This window comes from Xenopus laevis, chromosome 2S, assembly GCF_017654675.1.
Source record: "Xenopus laevis strain J_2021 chromosome 2S, Xenopus_laevis_v10.1, whole genome shotgun sequence".
Lineage (NCBI taxonomy): Eukaryota > Metazoa > Chordata > Amphibia > Anura > Pipidae > Xenopus > Xenopus laevis.
The window spans coordinates 128,866,739-128,891,420 of NC_054374.1; the positions used below are offsets into that span (position 1 = coordinate 128,866,739).

Below are 24,682 nucleotides of genomic sequence, written 5' to 3' on the forward strand. Positions count from 1 at the left end.
TATAAATCTTGTGGGACAGTGCTTTACACATTCTTTATATAGATGTCTGCTATCTAAAACAAAGCAAGTTGAAATACAACTTTTATTATAACAGTTTGGAGGGGACGATATCTGGTCTACAGGCCTCTTGCACAGAACTGCAGGCAGTATAAATCTATGACCGTATATTTGATGCTTTTTCATTTCTACTTGTTGAATCAATACACTTATCCTGCCTCTATTTCAGGTATATGGTGGTATGCGTGGGATGAAGGGGTTGGTCTATGAAACATCTGTGCTTGACCCTGATGAGGTAAGGCAAAAAAACAAGTGATCACTTTGAAAAAAAAATTGCCACCTAGTTTTCCCAATGTCATTTATTGGTCTGTCTTTCCCCAGGGTATCCGCTTCAGAGGCTACAGCATTCCTGAGTGCCAGAAGCTGCTCCCCAAGGCTCCTGGAGGGGAAGAGCCATTGCCTGAGGGACTCTTCTGGCTTTTGGTGACTGGGGAGGTACCCAATCAAGAACAGGTAATGTTTGATGCATGTTAATGTTGAAACTCCTTTTATAAGACCATATAAAACAGTGGTCCCCAACCTTTTTTTGCAAGGGGTTGGGGACCCCTGATATAAAAGGACTGCTCATGTACCACCTCTTCCCTAAAGGCAAACGTAAAGTGATACTGACACGTTCCTATAAAAATCATAGGAACGTGTCAGTATGAAGAAAATGCTGCACCCAAAATATTTCCCCTCAAAGCCGCCCCCAGCCCTGCAAACCCGCACCCACCCGACCCTCCGACCCACCTAAAAGATCTCTTCAACTGAATTCAAATGCTGACTAAAGGTGGCCATACACGGAGAGATCCGCTTGTTTGGCGATGTCGCTAAACGAGTGCATCTCTCCCTGATATGCCCATCTTGAGGTGGGCAATATCGGGCTGATCCGATCGTGGGCCCTAGGGCCCAACGATCGGATCCTAACGAATAGTAATTGGTGGTCGGATTGCGGGACCGCATCAATGAACAGATGCAGCCGTGATCCGACGGGATTTTTAATCCGATCGAGATCTGGCAGCTTTTATAGGCCCGTGTATGGCCACCTTAAATCTCTTCAACTGTTTCCTACATCTTCCGGGTTGCTTCACTGATGCAGGGCTGGGGGCAGCACGATCGTTCCATTGGCTAATTACGTATCACAACAGGAATTCAGCCTATGGAAGGATCGCTCCGCCCCCCAGCCCTGCATCAGTGAAGCAACCTGGAAGATCAGTCAGTGCATGGAGGGATTCGGCTGAGAAAGGTGCACAGGGCTGGGGGCGGATTAGCTGGGGGTCCTTTGCAGGAAATATTTTGTGTGCAGCATTTTCTTCATACTGACATGTTCCTATGAATTTTATAGGAACGTGTCAGAATTGCTTTAAGGCATAACTACCCAGGTACATTGCATAGTTGCCACTGCTTTACGGACCACGTTTTCAGTATACTCTATTAAAATACCGCAAATAGACCCAGATAAAGCCTTTGTGTTGTGTGCTTTATTTGTTGGCCTCTAGCGTTGCTTTTATGGGTGTCCCCAAAGGTGTATTTATCTCATGCTGTGTGTAACTTTCCCACAATAAAACACAGCTTTTCATCTGACCTTTGAGTTGCATTCATTAAAGTAAAAACTTTTATCTTTGTGGCCATCTTTGCCTCATATGATTCCTCTAAACCACTGGGTTTAATTGCTGTTCCTCAAAGGAGAATTAATTGGCATAAATGGCCTCTGTCATTTCCATTTAAAGGAAGTGTAAGAATAAAAACTGGCTAAATACACAGTATGTGCAAAATAACATAATGTTTCTAATATAGTTAGCCAAAAATGTAATGTATAAAGGCTGGAGTGGCTGGATGTGTAACAGAACAGCACACTACTTCCTGTTTTTAAAGGAGAAGGAAACCCTGTAGAAAAAAAAAACCCGTACCCCTCCACCCCAGGTAGACCTCCCTCCCTCCTCCCCCCCAGGCTAACTGCCCCCCCCCCCCCAGGGAAATGCCCCATACTTTATACTTACCCCTCGTCACAGATTCTGGCAGCGGATTTCACGGCATCCATCTTCCGGGTCCTCTGTAAACTGACTGGGAGATCGGCAATCTCCGTCAATTTCAGTTGTCGAAAACCGGCAAATTGCTCCAACTGTGCATGCGCCGACATACCGATGACCCGGAAGATGGATGCCGTGACGTCCGTTGCCAGAATCTGCGACAAGGGGTAAGTATAAAGTATGGGGCTTTTTCCCGGTGGGGCAGTTAGCCTGGTGGGAGGAGGGGGGTATGGGTTTTTATTCTATAGGGTTTCCTTTAAGCTCTCTAACTCTGAGTTAGTCAGTGACTTGTACGGGGGCCACATGGGACATAACTGTTCAGTGAGTTCGCTTTTTAATCTGAGCTGCATGCTAAGGGTCAATTGCAAACAGTTATGACCCATGTGACCTTCTCAAGTGACTGATTGGTTACTGCCTGGTAACCAATCAGTGGAAACCAAGAGAGCTGCAAAGCAGGAAGTAGTGCTCTGTTCTGTTACACATCCAGTCACTCCAGCCTTTATATATTACATTTTGGCTAACTGACTATACTAGAAACATTTTTTATTTTGCACAGCCAATCTATTTACCCAGATTTTATTTTTATACTGAACAAGTCCTTGCATCCCATTAAGGTGTATAGAAGAGTGCTCCAAATGGCACTTGCGCTTCCATGTCTGTGGTCATGAATCCCTCTTTTTCTTCTAGCAAAAGTAATTGCCCCATTTTTGCTAAATGTCACTGTTTATTTCTTTTGAGCGCTGCATTGTTTATATAGTAGATTCATGTTTTTTAACCCAACTGAAAGGGGTTGTTCACCTTTGAGTTAACTTTTAGTATGACGTAGAGAATGATATTCTGAGACTGTTTGCAATTGATTTCATAAGATTTGTAGTTTTTGCTTTATTCAGCAGCTCTCCTGTTTGCAGTTTCTGCAATCTTGTTGCTATGGTCCATGTTACCCTATGAACCATGCATTAATTTAGAAAAGAGACTTGAATATGAATAGGAGACTGTTTGTTAGAAAAATGAGTAATAAAAAATAGCAATAACAATAAATATGTAGCCTTACATTGCATTTATCTTTCGATGGGGTCAGTGACCCCCATTTGAAAGCTGGAAAGAGTCCGAAGAAGAAGGCAAATCATTTAAAAAACAATAAATATTGAAGACTAATTGAAAAGTTGCTTAGAATAAGCCATTTTGTAAAATACTTAACTTAAAGGTGAACCACCCCCTTTAGGGAAAAAAAGGCACATTAGAATGAAGTCTGTGGCACCTTCAGCCAGACCTTAAACATTCCTTGTCCCTTGGGCTTTCCAGTTGGGGAAGTCCTGCTGTAGCTTTTCAGCACAATTATCCAGACTGATCTGCTTCTCTTCTGAGTATTTCAGAGAAAGTGTTAGTAATCAGCATCTTCGTGTTAACTGACATGATAGTGGGGCTCCTATATCAACACTTGGCAAATTGTACCTGAGCAATAGACCCAAGGTAACCAATAAACTGCAGGTATAATAATACAAAGCACCAACAGATAGTGAGTTCCTTCTTGCATAGCAATACAGAAAAACTGAGCATTCTATCTCTCTTCTATTTACAGGTGAACTGGATTTCCAAGGAATGGGCAAAGAGAGCTGCTCTTCCTTCCCATGTGGCCACCATGCTGGACAACTTCCCCACCAACCTTCACCCCATGTCACAGCTCAGTGCCGCCATCACTGCATTGAACAGTGAGAGTCATTTTGCTCGGGCCTATGCTGAAGGGGTCAACAAATCCAAGTACTGGGAGGTAAGTGATGTGCATACTCCTAGGACTCCATTGTATATTTAAAGGCTCCTAGTCCAATATTTGGTTTTGTATTCAGCTAAATCAAATCCATATCCAAACCTGGCTTAAAAACTCTCGACAGCTGAGCATAATCTTATAGTTTAGTTCTCCACTAAACCCTTTGTGGAGGAATTGACCCAATTAAAATGGTGTATTTGGTGCAGCTCTACTTCAAATGGCCAATCGTGTAGTCTGCACATTGAAAGAATTAATAACCTGGGCAATTGCTGTAAAGCATTTTTTTTTTTTTTTCCGGAAAGCTTAGTGTATTTTTAAGCTGTTTGGTGCTTCACATTTCAATCAGTGGGAAACCATATTGGGTTTTCTCCCAGTAGCTGTAGAAGATCTGTTATGTCCTGATGGTGCATCAGCAGAGGAACCAAAAGGTTTCGGTAGTTGGTTTTTGTTGGGCATAGTGACATTATCACTTCTACATATCTTCCATAAAGGCCCATGGATACTTTTTGAGTAGACCCCTTTCTTCACAAGCATTTTGAATAAAGTGCTGCATCACTCGTGGCTTTTCTCTGCAGACAGAAAAAACACCACTGCTGCCCCATGTTGTTCCACTTTACCCTAACTAGTATCTGCCTTTCAGTGCACACATGGACAGATGGAAAATGTCTGCATTTTTGTGGCACAATCTGCCTCGTGCGCACTGGCAACAGATGTCAGTCATGTCGACGTGGAACAGACAAGAGATGGTTTTGGTGTTTTTCAGCTTGCAAACAAATTTTATGTGTGATATAGCCCTTAAAGGGATACTGTCATGGGAAAACATGTTTTTTTCAAAATGTATCAGTTAATAGTGCTGATCCAGCAGAATTCTGCACTGAAATCAGTTTCTCAAAACAGATTTTTTTTCTATATTTAATTTTGAAATCTGACATGGGGCTAGACATATTGTCAGTTTCCCAGCTACCCCAATCATGTGACTCTGACAAACTTCAGTCACTCTTTACTGCTGTACTGCAAGTTGGAGTGGTATCAACCCCCCCCCCCCCAAGCAGCCTAACAGAACAATGGGAAGGTAACCAGATAGCAGCTCCGTAACACAAGACAACCGCTGCCTGGTAGATCTAAGAACAACACTCAATAGTAAAATCCAGGTCCCACTGCGACATATTCAGTTACATTGAGTAGGAGAAACAACAGCCTGCCAGAAAGCAGTTCCATCTTAAAGTGCTGGCTCTTTCTGAAATCACATGACCAGGCAAAATGACCTGAGATGGCTGCTTACACACCAATATTACAACTAAAAAAAATACACTTCCTGGTTCTGGAGTGAAATTTTATATGGTAGTGAATTATTTACAGTGTAAACCGTGTAATTTAGAAATAAAAACATCATAAAAATCAGGACAGAATCCCTTTAAAGGGGTTGTCCACCTTTAAATTAACTTTTAGCATGATATAGACTAATATTCTGAGACAATTTGCAGTTGGTTTTCATTTATCATTATTTGTGGGGTGGGGGGGTTTAGTTATTTAGCTTTTTTTATTCAGCAGCTCTCCAGTTTGCAATTTCAACATTAGGGTTGCTAGGGTCCAAATTTCCCTAGCAACCATGCATTAATGTAAATAAGAGACTAAAGTGCCTGAATAGTAGGAAGAGTAATGAAAAACAATACATGTGTAGCCGTTACAGAGTGTTTGTTTTTAGATGGGGGTCAGTGACCCCATTTGAAAACTGGAAAGAGTCAGAAGAAGGCAAATAATTCAAAAACTTTTTAAAAAAATAAATAACGAAGACCAATCAAAAAGTTGCTTAGAATTAGCCATTCTATAACATACTAAAAGTTAACTTAAAGGTGAACCACCCCTTTAAGAACACATTTCATGCAAGATAATGTTACTTGGTGACTTATTTAGAGAAGGAGGATTTGCAGCAACAAATCTCATTTTTTGATGAATTGCAACATGAAAAAAAAAAATCCCTCAAGTCCCATTCCCTAAAGCTGCACTGTGTTTGTGATTCCGAATCTGAATGCAAGATAAATATTGTCGCTACATTTAGTTCCAGCTAGTATTGGCCAAATGGGAAATGAATTGAGCTTGCTGGGGAATCCTGCCCTCTACAGGACAATGTGCGCCATGCCTTTTTATTGAGTCACTGACCATAGGAATTTGTTTTGTGTTTTTTTTTTTTTTTTTTTACAAGGGATAAAAGAAAAACTTGGGTGATACTTTCACTTCTTGTTGCCTCTCTACCCTGTGTTGCTGTTACACAGTCAAGTCTTTTATCTGAAGGTCACACTGAGCTGTCCTTGGATTGCCTTGGACTAATTCTGTCTGGTTTGGGGGTGGGACTAGGATTTTCCATCCCTGATTTCCTTTACACCCATTAATGTCCTTGGCTAAGTGACAGGCCTTGTTCACATTCCCATATTGCGCATGAGGATTTCTTTAGCATTAACCCTTTTATTGCTGGTGGCATTTAAAGTGCTTTCTGTGCTACTTTTGAAAATGAGCCAAATGTGAGTTTTCAAGGTTGTTGAGGACTTTTTCTGAGCAGATGAAATCCATCCACATGACTTGGCACACACCCGCTCAGCAGAACATGCAACACATTTAGAGGCACATTTATCAAGGGTCCAATTTCAAATTCATGTGTTTTTTTTTTTGTTTTTTTAACTCCCATAAATTCGACTAGTTGAAATTTATTAATAAAATAGATTCTTTTTTAAACGACCCGAAAACTCGAATCGAATTCAATTTTATTGATAAAAACTCTATTCCAGCTTTTTTCTCTGCAATGTCAGGAAGGCTACAAACATCACCAAATTGTTCCCTGGACCTCTCCCATTGACTTATACAGTAATTTGTCAGGTTTTAGGTGGCGAATCGTCTAATTCAAGTTCTTAAAGGGCCCCCCCCCTCAATTGCGCCCAAGGTGCCATCTCTCAAAGCCAAAATGGATGTGCCAGTCAAAAAGGGATTTTGGGAAATGCCTCCGCCCCCAGGATCAGCCAAAAATTCCCTTGTCCTTATTATTCCTGTGTATGAGACAGGGCGACCCTTAGACCCCTCCATGCCATGGAAACTCACCAGCTCTTAGGCAGTCACTTCCGCTCTCGTCAGCAGTAGGGGGAGGAAAGGCGATTACTTTTGCGCAGCCCCGTTTTTGTAACTTATACGGCATGCGCTGCCTGTAATCATTAGAAAACAGTGAGTGCAGAGAGGAGTGGGAGGGACACAGCCAAGGTTGGAGCTAGGATGGAGGAGCGGTCCTAGTGCGCACTAGATGGATTGAAGCTTCTAAAGCAATCGGTGCTGTGTACGACGTCCCCTCCTCTCTGGTCGGTCGCGGTCTACCAGAAACATTACCAGGATCTACTGGTAGACCGCGATCTACGTCCTGGGCACCCCTGCTATAGAGGAAGCAGACCCACAGGACAAGGGGGTCCGGACTGCGGGGTCGGCTTAATCTGTAGCTAACGAACTCCCCCTTTCTTCAGCTGCTCTCTTACCTGCAGCAGGAAAGCAGAGACACAGGGTGGGAAGTGGGCGGGGACGGGAAGTGGACAGGAGGATTAACATCGGAGTCCACTGGGCCCCTTTCGAGGAAACTTCGGGCGTCTTCGGAAAACAAAGTGCCACGTGTGCATTGCCGCAAGCGATTTTCCTTTTAGCTGGTGGAGGGCAGGGGGAAGGCAGTTCAGGGAGATTGTCGCCCCAAAGAAGAGGCAATTTGGCGATGGGGCGACTAATCTCCCCGAATCTGCTCGTGTGGACTGACCCTAAGATGAGGGATGCAGCAGATCCCCTATTTTGGGATTCATTTCAATCTTTTCTGGATGATTCAGGTGAATCCCAAACCAAAATTTACATATGCAAACAGAGGAATGTAAGGGCAAGGCCAGACATGGCATTTCTACGTTGCGTTTTTAAAAAAAGCTTGGTCGGCTGTAAATACGCCACAGAAACCACACGCGACTATCAACATGCGTTTTTCAGCACATAGGTTTCTTTTGGCAACATGCACTTCTCATTGTTCTCGTTCACCATAATTCCGCTGGCTAGAAATAGAAAAGCTATTTAAAAATAAAAAAGCTATTTAGATGCAAAATGGAGCAGGAATGACGTCAATACACAACGTAATTACTTCACCGGCCTAATACCCCATAAAAACGTATATACATCATTTATCTCACGAGAATTTTGACGGCATATTTAAAATACACTATGGGGCACATTTACTTTGCTCGAGTGAAGGAATAGAATAAAAAAAACTTTGAATTTCGAATTTTTTTTTTCTTTGGCTACTTCAACCATCATATTGGCTACTTCGACCTACGACTTCGAATCGAACGATTCAAACTAAAAATCATACGAATATTCGACCATTCGATAGTCGAAGTACTGTCTCTTTAAAAAAAAAACTTCGACCCCCCTACTTCGCCACCTAAAACCTACCGAGGTGCAATGTTAGCCTATGGGGAAGGTCCCCATAGGCTTTCTAACAATTTTTTGGTCAAAGAAAAATCGTAGGATTTAATCGTTCAATCGAAAGATTTTTCGTTCTATCAAACTATTTGCGGTAAATCCTTCGACTTTGATATTCAAAGTCGAAGGATTTACATTCGGCAGTCAAATATCAAGGGTTAATTAACCCTCGATATTCGACGATATGTAAATCTGCCCCCACATATTTACGTAAAGTGGTGGTGGTTTCTTGACGTATTGGCGTTTCTGCTGAAAAACGCCAATACTGGCGTCCCGTGGTGGATTTCTGCTTGCAAGCGCCCTGTGAGAATTGCCATAGTGTGTTTTCCATTAGTTTCAGTGGTAGTGCAGTTTATGCATATTTACGCCCGATGGAGCTTTTTTAAAAACACAACGTAAAAACTACACGTCTGGCCTTGCCCTAAGGGTCAAAAAGAACCACACGCTAGGCATACAAGGGCATTGTAAAAATAATTTGCAATTTCCTTGTTCAAGTGATAAAAAGTCACATGATTTCAAGGGTTCGGATTCAGTTCGACCAGGCGCTGAATCTGGCCAAATCCTGCAGGGAAAAAGCTTGCATTCAGCCAGATTCCAAACTGGATTCAGGATACTTATTGCCTACTAAGCAATGACAGGTGTTTCTCTGCAGCAGCAGCAGCAAATGCCTGGCTGAACTGGTATAAAGCATATGCAAATTAGGGACAGGGAGGGAAATCACATGACTTTTTGTCACAAAACAAGGTAGTAAAGAATGTTTTCCCCTTCTCACCCCTAATTTTCATATGCAAATTCGGTTTGGTATTCGGCCGAATCTTTACAAAAGATTCAGGGGTTCTGCCAAATCCAAAATAGTTAAGCGTCTAATTTCGAATTCGTGTGAGTTTTTACTCAAACTCACATGAATTCGATTTTACTTGAAATTTAATTATTCGGTTATATATTGAAAAAAAACCGAATATGTAAAACTCGAATTTTACTGACTTGAAAACTCGAATCAAATTCAACCAAACTTGATTCCAATTTTTTTCCCCGAAAAAAAAAAACCTTGAATGTCAGGAAGGCTGCAAACAACTCCAAATTGGTCACTGCACCTCTACCAATGACTTATACAGTAATCCAGCAGGTTGTAAGCGGCGAATAGTCGAATTCTTAAAGGGCCAGAGTATGACATTCAAATTTTTTTTAAAAAAAATTCCCTAGTTGAATTTGATAGTTTTGAACATTTCAGTTCAATGCAACCCTTAATAAATCTGCCCATTAGTCTTGTTCCTCTAAGCAATGGATTTGTAAGTGTATTTACATGCCATAGTTTAAGCAGTCTACAATTCAGTGTGTTGCTTATATCCTAATTTGTTTATATATTATGGGATAGTGACCATGGTTCCAAGCTTTCTATAACAAATTGTACTTCTTATTGCAGTTGGTTTATGAAGATTCCATGGATCTGATTGCCAAACTGCCTTGCGTTGCTGCAAAGATCTACCGCAATCTTTACCGTGAGGGAAGTAGCATTGGAGCCATTGATTCCAATCTTGACTGGTCTCATAACTTTACCAACATGCTGGGTTACACAGAGCAGCAATTCACAGAACTGATGAGACTTTACCTGACTATCCACAGGTTTGTGCTGTTCAATGCACTTTCAAATTGTTGCATGAAAAATAGCAAAAGGTCTGAGCCTCTATGTTTTTTTAATTCATAGTGACCATGAAGGAGGCAACGTGAGCGCTCACACAAGCCACTTGGTGGGAAGTGCACTGTCTGATCCTTATCTATCATTTTCGGCTGCCATGAACGGACTGGCAGGCCCTCTTCATGGTTTAGCTAACCAGGTATTTGCTTGTATGTTAATCTCTTGGTATGTAGCATGTACTTCGTATCTCTTGTTTGTCTGACACTTAGTCATTTGCAGGAAGTTCTTGTGTGGCTCACAAGTCTGCAGAAGGATCTTGGTGGAGAGGTGTCCGATGAGAAGCTGAGAGATTACATCTGGAACACTCTGAACTCTGGCAGGGTATGGACCACCATTAACATATTCCAATATTGCCAACAATCCAGTCCTTTACTTATCTAATCTCCATGATTCTGTATTCTTTAAACTAGGTTGTCCCGGGATATGGTCATGCTGTGTTGAGAAAAACGGACCCACGCTACACTTGTCAGAGGGAGTTTGCACTGAAGCACCTTCCTGATGACCCTATGTTCAAACTGGTGGCTCAGCTTTACAAGATTGTTCCCAATATATTACTGGAACAGGGCAAAGCCAAGAATCCATGGCCCAATGTGGATGCTCACAGTGGGGTCCTCCTACAGGTAAGGATAAACAAAAAAAGAAGTGCTACTTAGATCTCCTTTAACTCACAGATCAGTGGGGCTCATTTATCAACACTGGGCAAATTTGCCCATGGGCAGTTACCCATAGCAACCAATCAGTGAATAGCTTTTTAAAGCCAACTGCAAGTAGAACAATGAATGCAGCAATTTGATTTGGATGTCATGGGTTACTGCTTGACGGAAGTTTAATTTTGTAAATAAAGATACAAATGGGTCTGGGGATGTTTGTGCTACTCAGTATGTTAGGAGCATCTGTTGGATTCAACCCACTTTGATTTGGGAAGTGTTAGAAAATTATGGGGGTTATGGAATAAAAGGCACTAAATTTGACCAGGGGCAGTAACCCATAGCAACTAATCAGCAGGAAGACTATAGTGGTCATCTGTTTAAAAGCAAACCTCTTATTGGTTGGTCTTCTCCTGTGCCTTTTATTTCAAATGGGGGTTTGTGTTTGCAATACAAGGGTAAAAAAAATATGGATCTTTCCTGTAAATGAAATGGTTGTTCTGCTAATTTGAGAAGGCTCTCCTCTGCCTTCCTTTAAGGCTTGGATTAAGCATCACATTGAGCAGCAACTACATTCGTACTTGTGGGTCCTTTAGCTTGGAGTTCTATTTCTTAAAAGGAAACGTAACATCAATAAGTGAGAAATTAAATAAATGTTTAAAGCAATTAAAATATTTTATGTAAAATAAGTGTTGCCCTGCTTTGGTAAAACTGGGGGGTTGCTTTTTCCATAGTTTATATAAAAACACTGCTGTGTAGCCATGGGGACACCCATTCAAGCTAAAAAGGAAAAAATCACAGGCTATGTCACACATAAGCTTCACAGAATACAATGGGCTTAGATTTCTGTGTAAGAACTAAACCCATTGTATTCTGCAAACCTTATCTGTTGCCACTTTTACCAGTGCAGGACAACAAATGAATTAATATTTTAATTCATTTTTAAAGGAATGACAATATAATGTAGTGTTATCCTTCACTGGTAAAACTGTCTTGTTTGCTTCAGAAACACAACCATAGTTTCTATAAACAAGCTGCTGTGTAGCCATGGGGGCAGCTATTCAAGCACAGGATACACAGTAGATAACAAATACGTTCTGAAGCATGCCATTGTATACTACAGAGCTTACATGTTATCTGCTGTGTATCATCTGCCTTTTTCCTTTTCCACCTTGAATGGCTGCCCCCATGGCTACACAGCAGCTTGTTTATATAAACTATTGTAGAGTTTCTGAAGCAAACACACAAGTTTTACCAGTGTTGCACAACAGTACATTATATTGTCATTACTTTAAGACACTTTAATTTTTTGGTGTTACTGGTCCTTTAAAACACTTTTAAAAAAATAAAATAAAAATTTTTTTCAAACATTGCATAATATTTCCATTAGACGAATGCAAAGTCAAGGTAACCATTAAAAAACCCTTTACAACAGGGCAGTATTGTGCACAACTGCATGGTGGGGATGATTACAATGTCTAGTATGTTCTGTGTGATCAATAACACCATTTTTTCACCCACAGTATTACGGCATGACAGAGATGAACTACTACACCGTTCTGTTTGGTGTATCACGGGCGCTGGGTGTTCTGGCTCAGCTTATCTGGAGCAGAGCTCTTGGATTCCCCCTGGAAAGACCGAAATCAATGAGCACAGATGGCCTCATGCAGCTGGTCGGATCGAAGTCTGGCTAATCAATATGGGAAGCGCCAGGGCTCCTCCGTTTTCAATGGAGGGCTCTTTAAAAATAAGACAGTACACCTTTTGTTTCAACGGACTGCTTTGCACCCCACTGTTTTCCGATGAGAAAACGTCTGGTTATTTATGCTGGGAATCCATGTTGCAGCTCAGTATGAGCCTGTTTCCTCACTGAAGAGATCTTTATTTGACTCTCCACCAGGAAATAGGTTCTTGTGCTGCCGGTTAGAATCAGAACTCTGGAACCCCCTCAGTCACTACCTATTAACTCACAGACCCCCATCGTTCTGCTTATTTATAATTCAGCCATGGGCAGTCATTGCCTCCTAATATTGTTACTTGACTGCAGAAGCAGTGGCCCATATGTTATACACAGGCCAGTATGGCACAAACCTCCGCAAGCCCCTCGTATATCTAATTATCAACCACCAAGCTACAGACATGCCTGTGCTGAGCACAACACAGCTCCAGGAGTGAGGGTTTTAGTCTCTTAAATCTTGGAAAATGTGATACTGCTGCTGCAACCTTTTAACTGCTGTCCTGCGAGGCAGTAGAAGATTTAAGTTTTGGTGCCCCAGGAACATCCGAATAGACTGTCGAGTAAGGGTTTGGCATTGTATCATCGCCAGTTGCTCCCCCATCTGTCACTCCCTTGAACAAGCTTTGTTTTTAAGAAATAAGATTTTATGTAGGTGGACAGATCACCCTGCCTGCTAATTACAATGATATTATAAGGGAGTCCAGGAGCAAGAATTATTGTAGATGGTGTCCTGCTTTTAATGTCCCCCCACTGTCGTTATGCTTTTATTTGCAGCTCTGTTTTATTGCACTCTGGGTCTTCCTGTGCTCTACTGCTCCTTAACACACAAAACTGTGAATTCACATGGTTTAGTATCAGAGGTGGTCTCTGTTGTGTTTTTTTTTTAAAGCTGCCTTTACTTTTGCCCCTCTCTTGCTTGTGGCAGCAGTCTAGGATTTCTCGCAGCAGTGATCAGCAATTTGAGCCTCTGTTTCTAAACTCCCAGCATCCCAAAACTGCAAATGCCAGGGAGCCGCAGGATGAGTATTGTTACCTTTATAGAATCCTGTTTTGCTTACAGGGTCCTGCTTTTCAAAAGCCACAGTTCTTAAGCTTTATTACGGACTAGACAATGACTAAATAAATGCTGACTATGTAGCGTGTTTACCACTCCTCCTACATTAATTCATTAATCATCATAGATATGCGATTGCACTTTCCCAAGCTGCTAATTTAGTCTTCTTCTTGTGCGGGAATGTCAGGCTAACAGCCGTTTAGCAAATCCTGGTTAGTGATATTAGGAATCCTAATTCTCATCTGCTGGAGGGTTGCAGTTTGGCATCACTGCTCTACAGCTTGACTGTCCACCAATAAACTCAAAAAAATGAAACCAACATGATTGTGACCCATTAGTTAATACACTCCTGTCCAACCATTGACCTCTCTGTGTGGTATTGCCTAACCTGTTCTTGTCAGTGCAGACTAATCGGCCATCAAATGCTCTGCAAATTGTGGATTGATATTCCAAATTACAACAGACTTAAGGTTGTTCTGTATAAATGCAAAATAAATGTTTTTATTACCTACACATCTCTCTGGCTCTAAGAATTTTGTATAGACCACACAAACACACACCCCAAATATATTTTAGACTGAAGCATGCTAATGATTTGTGGGGGGAATGTAATAAAAGTCATAGAGAGGAAAACAATTTGAACAAATAAGAATAGAAATTTGCATTTTGCAATGTAATATTCTTCCTTAAAGGAGACAGAAAGCTTTGGAGGCATTTTATTGCCAATAGATTAACTACAATAGTGCAAGCTAGAATGCTATATTTATTCTGTAGTAGAATGATATACCATACCTGAGTAAAAAGCTCTAGAAGCTCTCTGTTTAGGATAGCAGCTGCAGTATTAGCTTGGTGTGACATCACTTCCTGCCTGAGTCTCTCTGGGCTCAGATTAAAGCAGAGAAGGGGGGGGGGAGAGGAGCAAACTGAGCATGCTCACACCCAGGGCAATTAGGTTTAAGCTGAAGGCAGGAAGTCTGATACAGAAGCCCATGTGTACACAATAGAAGGAAAGAAATGCTGTGTTTTTTGTTTTTTTGACAAAGGACTTAGATCAGCACTACTTTGAGGGTTTACTGGTATATTTAGGTGGACCTTTCTGATAAGGCTTACTTAGTTTTAACCTTTCCTTCTCCTTTAAACAGTTATTGCATTGTGAATTTTAATTGTGCACTTTTAAGAAGCACTTGAAGGTGGTGGAATCGTTTGGAGCAAAGCTTTTTCAGTAAGAAGTTTTATCACATTCACTGCGCATTGGAGCAAACTATGACATTGGCAAATCTTCTTGCAATGTCTGAAAAGGTCGCTAAAGTTTCTGGGTTCACAAAAGCAATATTAAATTCAGGCAAAGGAAAAATGTATTCGCACAAAGGCATAACTTTTCGCATTGCGAATATACTTAAATTACGGACTTAAATTACATTTCCCCCTGTAGAGATGTGTCAGGAAGGGGGATATAGAGGAATTCAGGCATGGAATGCCATAGAGAAGCAGAAGGCTGGGGATCTCCTCTCATACCAGTGGAACTACTTGTATAGGTACAGGCAGCCCATCTATATATAATGTTCAGTAAGAGGCATCATTGACCATGTCTTTAATATTACTGGTTTGAATTTGGCTAAACATACGGCATGTCCATTCACTGGTGAAACTGTTGGGAATACCTCGGGGTCAAATATAGACTTACTTATGTTATTTGAAGGAGAACTAAACCTTAACTAAAGAAGGAGCTAGAAATGTTGTACATTATATTTTTGGCCCAAGGAAACCACAGCCCTTTAGCAATAAAGATTTGTGTCTCCAAAGATGCCCCAGTAGCTCCCCATCTTCTTTTCTCAAAGTCAGCTTGGGGGACACAGGGACAATGGGGTATAGCTAGTACCATTAGGAGGCAGGACACAACTACAAAAAAGACAACTGGCTCCTCCCCCACTGGCTATACCCCCAGCAGGCTGGAGAAGAGCTCAGTTTTAGTTGTGTCCTCAGGAGGTTAGGACAGAAGAATTTTTTATTTTATACTTATTGTCTTTTAGTCAGCCTTGCTGACACCAGGGGGTTGCTTGAACCTTTACACTGTGTAAAGTACCTCATTGGCACCTTCCAACGTGGGATCTGTCTCTGGGGTCACAGGTGTTTTACACAGACCACTCAGCCAATTCCTCTCCTCCCTTTACAGGAGGAGACCAGGCTGGCCGGCAGACAGAACTGGGAGAGCGGTCTACAGGACAGGTAAGTCCCAGTGGGCTCCCTCTCCCCCTTCCCTTCTCCCTCCCGTAACTATGGAGGGCAGATTGGATTCCCTTCACCCCCTAACAAACTCATTGGAGAGGTAAGGGGAGGGGTTTTTTCCCACGCTGTGTTTCCCCTAAATCTCTGGGGGCAGCCACAGCGAGCAGGGAGGCATTCCCTGATATCAGCGCAGGGGCCTCCTACACACGCGGTTCCAGTCGCGGCTCCTACACACAGGGGACTCGCCAGCCGCAGAGAGCTCTCTCTCTCTCTGCCGCTCAGACGCGGTTGGATGCGCTCAGTAGGCGCAGTTTCCGGACGCCATTTTGGTATTGCAGAAGTATTTTCCCGCGGTCCCCGGGCCTCTCGCGTGATCTTGAGCGCGCCCTTCACACTCGCGGCCGCCATTTTGGATCGCGCACACGGGACTAGCCACACACAGACGCTGCTCCCAGACTACCATTCTCTGGCAGCAGAGACACAAGGCACCACTGCAGAATTGACAACTCGATTCTCTCCTACTGCTCAGCTAAGTGTCAGGCTATATTCTACTGGGTTATTCTCCCAGGTATTCCATATATTTTTCCAATATGTCTGATGGACCCAGTGCCAACCTCTTCTCTAGGGGGGCAACCACAGCCCTGGTCACTTTTCTGTCTTGTGCCAAATGCCGCAAACATTTGCCCACAGGGCACAAATCAGCCCTATGCAACCAGTGCTCTCCACAGCAGGTTTCTGAACCCTCACCACCTTCTCCACCTCTGGTGAATCAGGCTGCCCAGGGGGATCCCTTAGCATCCAGTCCTGAAGCCTCCCCACGCCGAGTACAGGCAGCACCTGAGTGGGCGGCCCAATTGGCCACAGGCATTCCAAAACTAGCACAGTCTCTAGACAAATTGCTTTCTCGCCTTGACAGTCATAAACCTAGACCCTCCAAACGCAGGGCCCCCTCCCCGTCAGAAGACGATAGCGATTCTCCACCGAGGATTTTTTCACCTCCTGATTCTGGGGATGAACAGGATCATTCAGATGGGGAATGTTTTTCTGATTCGGACCACGATGATCCTAAAATCTCTTCTGACACCGTGGACTCCCTTATCTCCTCGGTACTAGAAACCCTCCACCTCCAGGAACCGGAGGTCCGTGCGGAGTCTTCCAAGTCTCTCTTCAAGCGACGCAACAAGACTTCACCGATGTTTCCTTCCCACAACCAGCTTGAACAAATTATCCAACAAGAGTGGGACACACCCGAGAGACGTTTTCAAACAAACCGTCGTTTCCTGAAGTTGTATCCTTTTCCACCTGAACTTACTGAAAAATGGGCTGCTCCTCCATCCGTGGACGCCCCAGTATCCCGCCTCTCTAAGAACACGGCCTTACCAGTCCCTGACGCGTCCTCCTTCAAGGACTCTATGGACAAAAAGTTAGAGAGTTTACTACGCTCATCATTCGCAGCTTCCGGATCCTCGCTGAGGCCGGTCCTAGCGACGGCATGGGTTAGCCGAGCTGTTCAATCCTGGTCTGACACTCTTATCACCGCCATTTCAGACGGAGCACCACGTCACGAACTCTCACAGCTGGCATCTCAAATCAAAGAAGCCAATGACTACATGTGTGAAGCCTCGCTTGACGCCACTCAAGCTATCAGCAGAGCCTCCGCTCTCTCGGTGGCAGCCCGCAGATCCTTATGGATGAAACTATGGTCAGCGGACCTATCCTCTAAGAAGTCCCTGACCTCCATCCCGTTCAAAGGGAAGCTCCTCTTCGGACCTGATCTTGACAAGATCATTAGTCAAGCTACCGGGGGCAAAAGCACTCTTCTCCCCCAACCCAAGGCACGTCCCTCCTTTCGGAAGAACAGGTTTTTTCATGGCTCTCAGACCAAGAGCGCGAGATCCTCTCCTCCAAGACAGTCCTTTGCAAACAAGGGGCGTTTCGCCAACAAACATCGAACTCCCTGGCAGAACCGAAAGCACTCCTCCAAGCCCACCGACAAGACTACTTCGGCATGACGCCGTACTCCCCGCCCCGAACTTTATAGGGGGGGAGATTGTCCCACTTTGCAAACACGTGGGTATCTCTTGTTCAGGACACCTGGATTCACGAGGTGGTTACTCGAGGCTACCATCTAGAGTTTTCATCTATCCCACCTCACCGATTCTTCATGTCAAGAATTCCTCAAGAACCAGGCAAGTGTGCAGCTTTTCAGACGGCCATCTCCAACCTTCTCCTAGCAGGAGTGGTTACTCCCGTCCCCCCGGACGAACAATTCAGGGGCTACTATTCAAACCTGTTCATAGTCCCCAAAAAGGACGGCTCAGTCCGGCCGATCCTAGACTTAAAAGAACTGAACAAGCTCATTCGTCCAAGGAAATTCAAAATGGAATCCCTCCGGTCTGTCATTGCAGCGATGTCTCCAGGGCAATTCCTCATGTCTCTCGACATAAAGGACGCTTACCTTCATGTTCCCATTTTCCCTCCTCATCAGAGATTCTTGCGCTTTGCCTTCCAAAACTTCCACTACCAATTCACAAGTTTACCATTCGGACTCACGTCAGCTCCCCGGGTCTTCACGAAGATCATGGCGGCTGCCACTGCACTGATCCGCAACGAGGGGGTCTCGATCACCCCGTACCTGGACGACCTTTTGATCAAAGCGCCTTCCCCCCAGGAGGCCCAGCGGTCACTCCAGGTCTCCATGGAGAAGCTTCGGGAATTAGGTTGGGTTCTCAACCTTCACAAATCCTCCCTAATCCCCAGTCAATCCATGAACTTTCTGGGCATGAACTTCAACACTCTGACTCAGAGGATCTCCCTCCCTCAGGAGAAGATTGTTCATCTCCAAGCATTGGTTCGGTCACTGCTGCAGAAGCCTCAGCATCCAGTCAGGTTCTGCATGAAGGTGCTGGGTGTCATGGTTTCCACAATAGAAGCGGTCCCCTTCGCCCAATTTCATCTCCGGGAGCTCCAGTGGAACATTCTCAGCACCTGGAGACGGAAGTCCTTACTACAAGAGATAATCCTCTCTCCTCAAACTCGGACGTCCCTTCTGTGGTGGCTCAACTCCACTCACCTCTCAAAGGGAAAGCGCCTAGGGGACCCCAGTTGGCGCATTCTCACGACCGACGCAAGCCTCTTCGGCTGGGGAGCGGTGCTCGAAGGCAGGTCGGCCCAAGGGCAGTGGAACCTCACCGAAAAGAAGTTGCAGATCACTCTGCTCGAGATCCGTGCAATTCGCCTAGGCCTCATCCATTGGCAGCAGGCCCTCACGGGGCAGGCGGTGAAAATACAGTCGGACAATTCCACGGCGGTGGCCTACATCAACCACCAGGGCGGCACAAGGAGCAGGGCGGCTCTAAGCGAGATAAAAATCATATTCCAGTGGGCCGAGGCTCACAGCGTACAGCTGTCCGCCATCTTCATACCGGGACTACTGAACTGGGAAGCCGACTTCCTAAGCAGGCAATCCCTGGATCCAGGTGAGTGGACACTAAAGGACGAAGTATTTCAAGAGATAACTTCAAGATGGGGCATTCCAGAGGTGGACCTCATGGCGACCAGGCACAACAGAAAGGTACCACACTTCCTAGCTCGTTACAGAGACCCACTAGCCCTAAACGTGGACGCTCTGACAGCCGACTGGCCCTTTCAGCTGGCGTATGCCTTTCCGCCCACTCCGCTAATCCCCAGGACGATCAGAAAGCTCCAGCGGGAACGGTCCACCCTCATCCTCATAGCACCGAGGTGGCCTCGACGAGCTTGGTTCACGGACCTTCTCACCCTCTCCGTCGCAGAACCGTGGCCTCTGCCTCCTCTTCCAGACCTTCTCACTCAGGGTCCGATTTTACATCCAAACCCGACCTACCTCAATTTGACGGCGTGGCTCTTGAGACCAAGATTCTGACTCAAAAGGGTTTTTCTCGAGCCGTGGCACGCACCATGTGTGCGGCTCGGAAACCGGTTTCAGCCAGGGCATATCACAGGGTCTGGTCCACCTACCGCCAATGGTGTTTCACTCGCAAGGTTAGCTTCCGGCTATTTTCTCTACCTACCTTACTGGAGTTCCTGCAGGAAGGCCTATCGCTAGGACTGTCTTTGGGTTCCCTCAAATCTCAACTCTCAGCTCTCTCAGTGCTTTTCCAGAAAAGACTTGCCCTGCTTCCTGACGTTAAAACCTTCATGCAAGGAGTGGCTCATGTGACTCCGCCTGTCAGGGCTCCCGCACCTACCTGGGACCTCACGTTAGTGCTCCGGGCACTTCAACTTCCTCCCTTTGAACCCCTGGGATCGGTGCCCATTCAGTTCCTGACCTGGAAAACAGTTTTCCTCCTGGCTATTGCTACAGCAAGACGGGTTTCTGAGCTCGGCGCTCTCTCCTACAAGTCGCCTTACCTCGTCTTCCATCAAGACAGAGCGGTCCTTCGTACCATACCATCCTTCCTACCTAAAGTGGTCTCGGATTTTCATATAAACCAAGAGATCGTGGTTCCTTCCTTCTGCCCGTCTCCAGCGAATCAGAAGGAACGGGCACTGCACACTCTGGACCCAGTGCGGGCCTTAAAGTTTTACCTCTTCAGAGTTCAAGACTTCCGCAAGTCCGATTCCCTGCTGGTACTTCCCTCAGGCTCCCGTCGAGGCGCATCGGCTACCAAACAATCCATTTCTCGCTGGATCAAACAAGCTATACAAGGCGCATACAAGGCCCGGGGTCGCTCACCTCCGTCCAAGGTCACAGCCCATTCGACCAGGGGTGTGAGTACGTCTTGGGCCTTCAGAAACCAGGCATCAGCTGACCAGCTATGCAAAGCAGCGACTTGGACCTCTGTCCATTCGTTTGCAAAATTCTATCATTTTGACACCTTTGCGGCATCTGACACTCGCTTTGGCAGAAAAGTGCTTCAGGCCGCGGTGGCTGACACCAATTAAACCTCTTTTTTCCCACCCGGTTGTTAGGGGACAGCTTTGGTACGTCCCCATTGTCCCTGTTTCCCCCAAGCTGACTTTGAGAAAAGGAGATTTTGTGTACTCACCGTTAAATCTTTTTCTCTTCAGTCACTTGGGGGACACAGGGCTTCCCTCCCTGGGTTGAGGTTTTTTCACTTCCGTCAGACAAGTTAACCGTTTTTTCTTGTTAGCAGTTATTGGCTTTTTTGAAAAGTTTTTATTGCGTTATGTCATATCCTGTTGACTTTGGTACAAACTGAGCTCTTCTCCAGCCTGCTGGGGGTATAGCCAGTGGGGGAGGAGCCAGTTGTCTTTTTTGTAGTTGTGTCCTGCCTCCTAATGGTACTAGCTATACCCCATTGTCCCTGTGTCCCCCAAGTGACTGAAGAGAAAAAGATTTAACGGTGAGTACACAAAATCTCCTTTTCTGCTGATTCACTGCACATGCTCTGTGCTGCTGTCACTTACTGAGCTCAGGGACCCACTCACTATATACAGTACACATAGAATATAAATGTCACAATATAAGGCTGATTAGTAATTAATACAGATAATTACTACATGACAGCACAGAAACTAGTGCAACTAGCATCAGAATTTAATAATCAGCCCTGTAGCATCAGTTTATATTACAGACCAACCTCGTTTTCTGCTTGATATTTGTGACGACCCCTAAGCTTCGCTTCTCAACAGCTGCTCAGAGCCCATTGAACATGTGAGTGTCATTTTCCAAGACAGTGACCCCTGTGACAAGTTTGAGCTCCTGGGTCATTGCTGCTATTGACAAGCTGAAACTTTAGACTGGTACAATGAGTTCATTAAATAAAGTATGGCATCTTTTGGGTTTTGTTCTCCTTTAAACAATCAAACTACTCGATTGAATTGTTTTACCATTGACACGGATCCATGCTGACTACAGTCTTATCGCAGAGGAAAATGAAAACACCAAATCGTTCACAATGAATTATTTGCACAGAATGCTGTGGTTAGTTACATTGCCACTGTGACTGGCCCACGGGGAGACCAGGAAAACTCACAGTGAGCCCAGGTGTCAGTGGCTCCTCCTGCTTCTAAACACTTGGCCTATTTCATGGTCATTCCCCTATTTCTATGAGAACAACGAAGCTAAATAGATGGCATAATTGTATGTAAAGAAAAGACTAGGAGAATAGAGGTTGAGTGAGGAGAGGAAGAAAATAGTACTGAGAGTGGGCCCCTGGTCTAAAGGTGGCCATAGACGTTGAGATGTCACCAAACGAGCGGATCTCTCCCCGATATGCCTACATTGAAGTGGGCGATATCGGGCTGATCCATTTGTGGGCCCTAGGGCCCAACAATCGGATCGGCGATATCGGGCTGATCCATTTGTGGGTCCTAGGGCCCAACAACCGGATCAGAGAGGAGGCCAAATGGGCAGTCGAATCGCGGGACTGCGTCAACGAAAGATGCGTCCGCGATCTGAACGTGGATTTTCTAATCTGCCGGAAAGCCCGCTGGGGGGCTCTACACACACATCGGTTTTTGGTCGGCCCCTGGTGTCCCAGCCTGACCCTGCATTGTGATGTTTTGGGGATTACTGGTTTACAGATAGATCCCAGGTGTCCGCCGCTTCATTCATATTCATCTCCAGCGTATCCTATTTCCATTGGTGCAGGCGTATCTGTCCTGTTGTAGAGGCAGGGAACCTTTGGCTATAGCAGACTTAAGGTGGCCATACATGGGCCGATAAAAGCTGCCGACAGACCGAGTCGGCAGCTTATTGGCCTGTGTATGGGGCCCCGACGGGCTTCCCCGATCAAGATCTGTTCGTTGATGCGGTCCCTAGCGTTCGCTAGGATCCGATCATTGGGCCCTAGGGCCCACGATCGGATCAGCCCGATATTGCCCACCTCAAGGTGGGCATATCGGAGGGAGATCCGCTCGTTTGGCGACATCGCCAAATGAGCGGATCTCTCCATGTATGGCCACTTTTAGGCATTGGATGTGTAGGGAACCTGATTTGTTTTTACTCAACAAACATTGTGTTCAGTTCAGTCACATCACAATGCCTGTGGCTTCCTCTAGAATGAGCCAGCAAGTATTGCCAAGAAAAAGATTAGCACATCATATGCCACTGACAAATGTATTTGCTGCCATTGATTTTCTTCCATGTCTGTAACCTTATTAAACTGAACTAACTGGGGTGCCTGACAAAATGATCGGCCTTAAAGAGGGAATGGGGGGGAATTCACCAGAAGTCTGAAAGCCACTGCTTTATGTAACCCCTTCCTGCCTGTGCCAAACACCAGCTGTGCATATAACATGGCCCAGCCAGGCTTTAGATTTGTGCAGAACAGAATGAAGCTGAAACCATAGCAGATTCCAAACACAGTCACTGAGGGCAATGGCACACATGGCTCTTTCCGTTTTTCTGACTGTGAAAGTGTGAGCAGCTAAACGGTGAGCCCTTCCAGATTGCATTCCATATACGGCAGGGTCTTCCGCTGTATCTTAATGTGCCACTCAGTCTCTCCTGTGTTTGTCCTCATACGTGTACTGTTACTACATTATACAATGTGATGTTTTTTTATGCAGGCAAAGGGGCAAAAGAAAACATATAAAGATGTGCAGAAAATGATAGGCTGCTCAGCTAAAATGATCTCAAATGCTTAAAATAGCAATCAAAACCTGAAAGACATGGAGGGAAATTAAAAACTACCAGAGTGTGGCACCATCTTTATGCTTTTGGTGGATCAAAGTTGGCAGCCATGATCAGAGATGTAGTGAAGACTTAGGAGAATGAATTAGAGCCAAAGAAAGGGCTGTTTAGGGAAAGGCTGATCTGCCAGTGAGAGAATTCATTCAGGGGGCTGCCTTGTCCTTTAAGGGTAACAGACAGAGCAGGGATGTGACCTGACACCTTCCCTATTCTGCCAGTGTCATGTTACTGTACAGTGAGTCCTGCTGATATACACTCATATCTAAGTATAGGTCCCCAGCCTCTCCCCTGACACACACAGGATTTCTAGTGAGAGCCTGTTAGGATCTCTCTCCTGGGAAGAGTGTTGCACCATGTTTGAACACTTTTTTTTGTACCCAATTAAGTTGTTTTTTTCTGTGCCAAACACAACCCTCTGTTCTATTGATAGATGAATGCACATCAAGCGCAAGAGGATGCAACATGCTGCATCTAAACAAGCGCACTGAAACGCAAATGGAGTAACGGAAACTCAGAGCGCTCAGGAGTACAACCATGTGGAATATAATGGAATCAATTAGTGAATGTGTTTGTGTCCAAACCTGCCTTTAAACATGTTAAACACTAAAAAAAAGGCAGAAAGCTCTTATATAGACACCCCCCACCCCCGCTTCAGAAAGACATAGGAAATGTTTTGTTTCAGTGATTCATTGCAATTTTATTCATGTTATTGCATTTACAGCTCTACATAACTGATCGCTTGTTTGTGTCCACAAAACCCGCATAGCTTGGCTACCAAAACTTAGATTTTGACCAGAAATCTCACTGTGTTAAAATATTTTTATTGCTTTAACTGGTTTTATTAAGTGTTTGTGATTTTATTACATCCTGTATTGTTCATGTTACATATTTACTCGTTTACAAAGTTTCCTCCCATGTCGTTTACCATAGATGGGTGAATCATTCGTTCAAATCATCGTTTTGTGGACTAGGATACTCACGCCTAGAGGGAGCGAAGATTTACTGCTTGGAGACTAAACTCCCCATGTGCCACCAGCCTGAGGGTGGTGGCAGACAGGGAGATTAGTCGCCCAGTGACAAATCTCCTCTACTGTGGGCAACTAATCTCCCCAAACTGCCTTCCCGCTGCAAAGAATGTTATTCACTTCGGATTTCTGAAGTCGCCCGAGGCAACTTTGAGCGACTTCGGAAATCTCAAAGGTAGTTTGGGGAGATTAGTCACCCGCAGTAGAGATTTGTTGCTGGATGACTAATCTCCCCGTATGCCACCAGCCTTAAAGTGAAAACACACAGAGCTACTAGTAACAGCTACAAAATAGACAACAGGGATAACTCTTTACTAAGACAATACTAAGTTTCA

At 44.6% G+C, this 24,682-nt stretch overlaps 1 protein-coding gene across 1 annotated transcript in view; it reads left to right on the plus strand.

The window, feature by feature from the left end:
* cs.S (citrate synthase S homeolog) overlaps window positions 1-13,967 on the plus strand; it is a 32,084-nt gene extending 18,117 nt beyond the window's left edge. Inside the window, exons 4-11 of the mRNA XM_018250005.2 lie at window positions 227-292; window positions 379-510; window positions 3,646-3,834; window positions 9,743-9,942; window positions 10,025-10,154; window positions 10,235-10,336; window positions 10,426-10,635; window positions 12,186-13,967. Of these exons, the coding sequence (XP_018105494.1) occupies window positions 227-292; window positions 379-510; window positions 3,646-3,834; window positions 9,743-9,942; window positions 10,025-10,154; window positions 10,235-10,336; window positions 10,426-10,635; window positions 12,186-12,356 (1,200 nt within the window). The 3' untranslated portion in view covers window positions 12,357-13,967. The remainder of the gene's footprint in view (window positions 1-226; window positions 293-378; window positions 511-3,645; window positions 3,835-9,742; window positions 9,943-10,024; window positions 10,155-10,234; window positions 10,337-10,425; window positions 10,636-12,185) is intronic.
* Window positions 13,968-24,682: the final 10,715 nt, after the last annotated feature.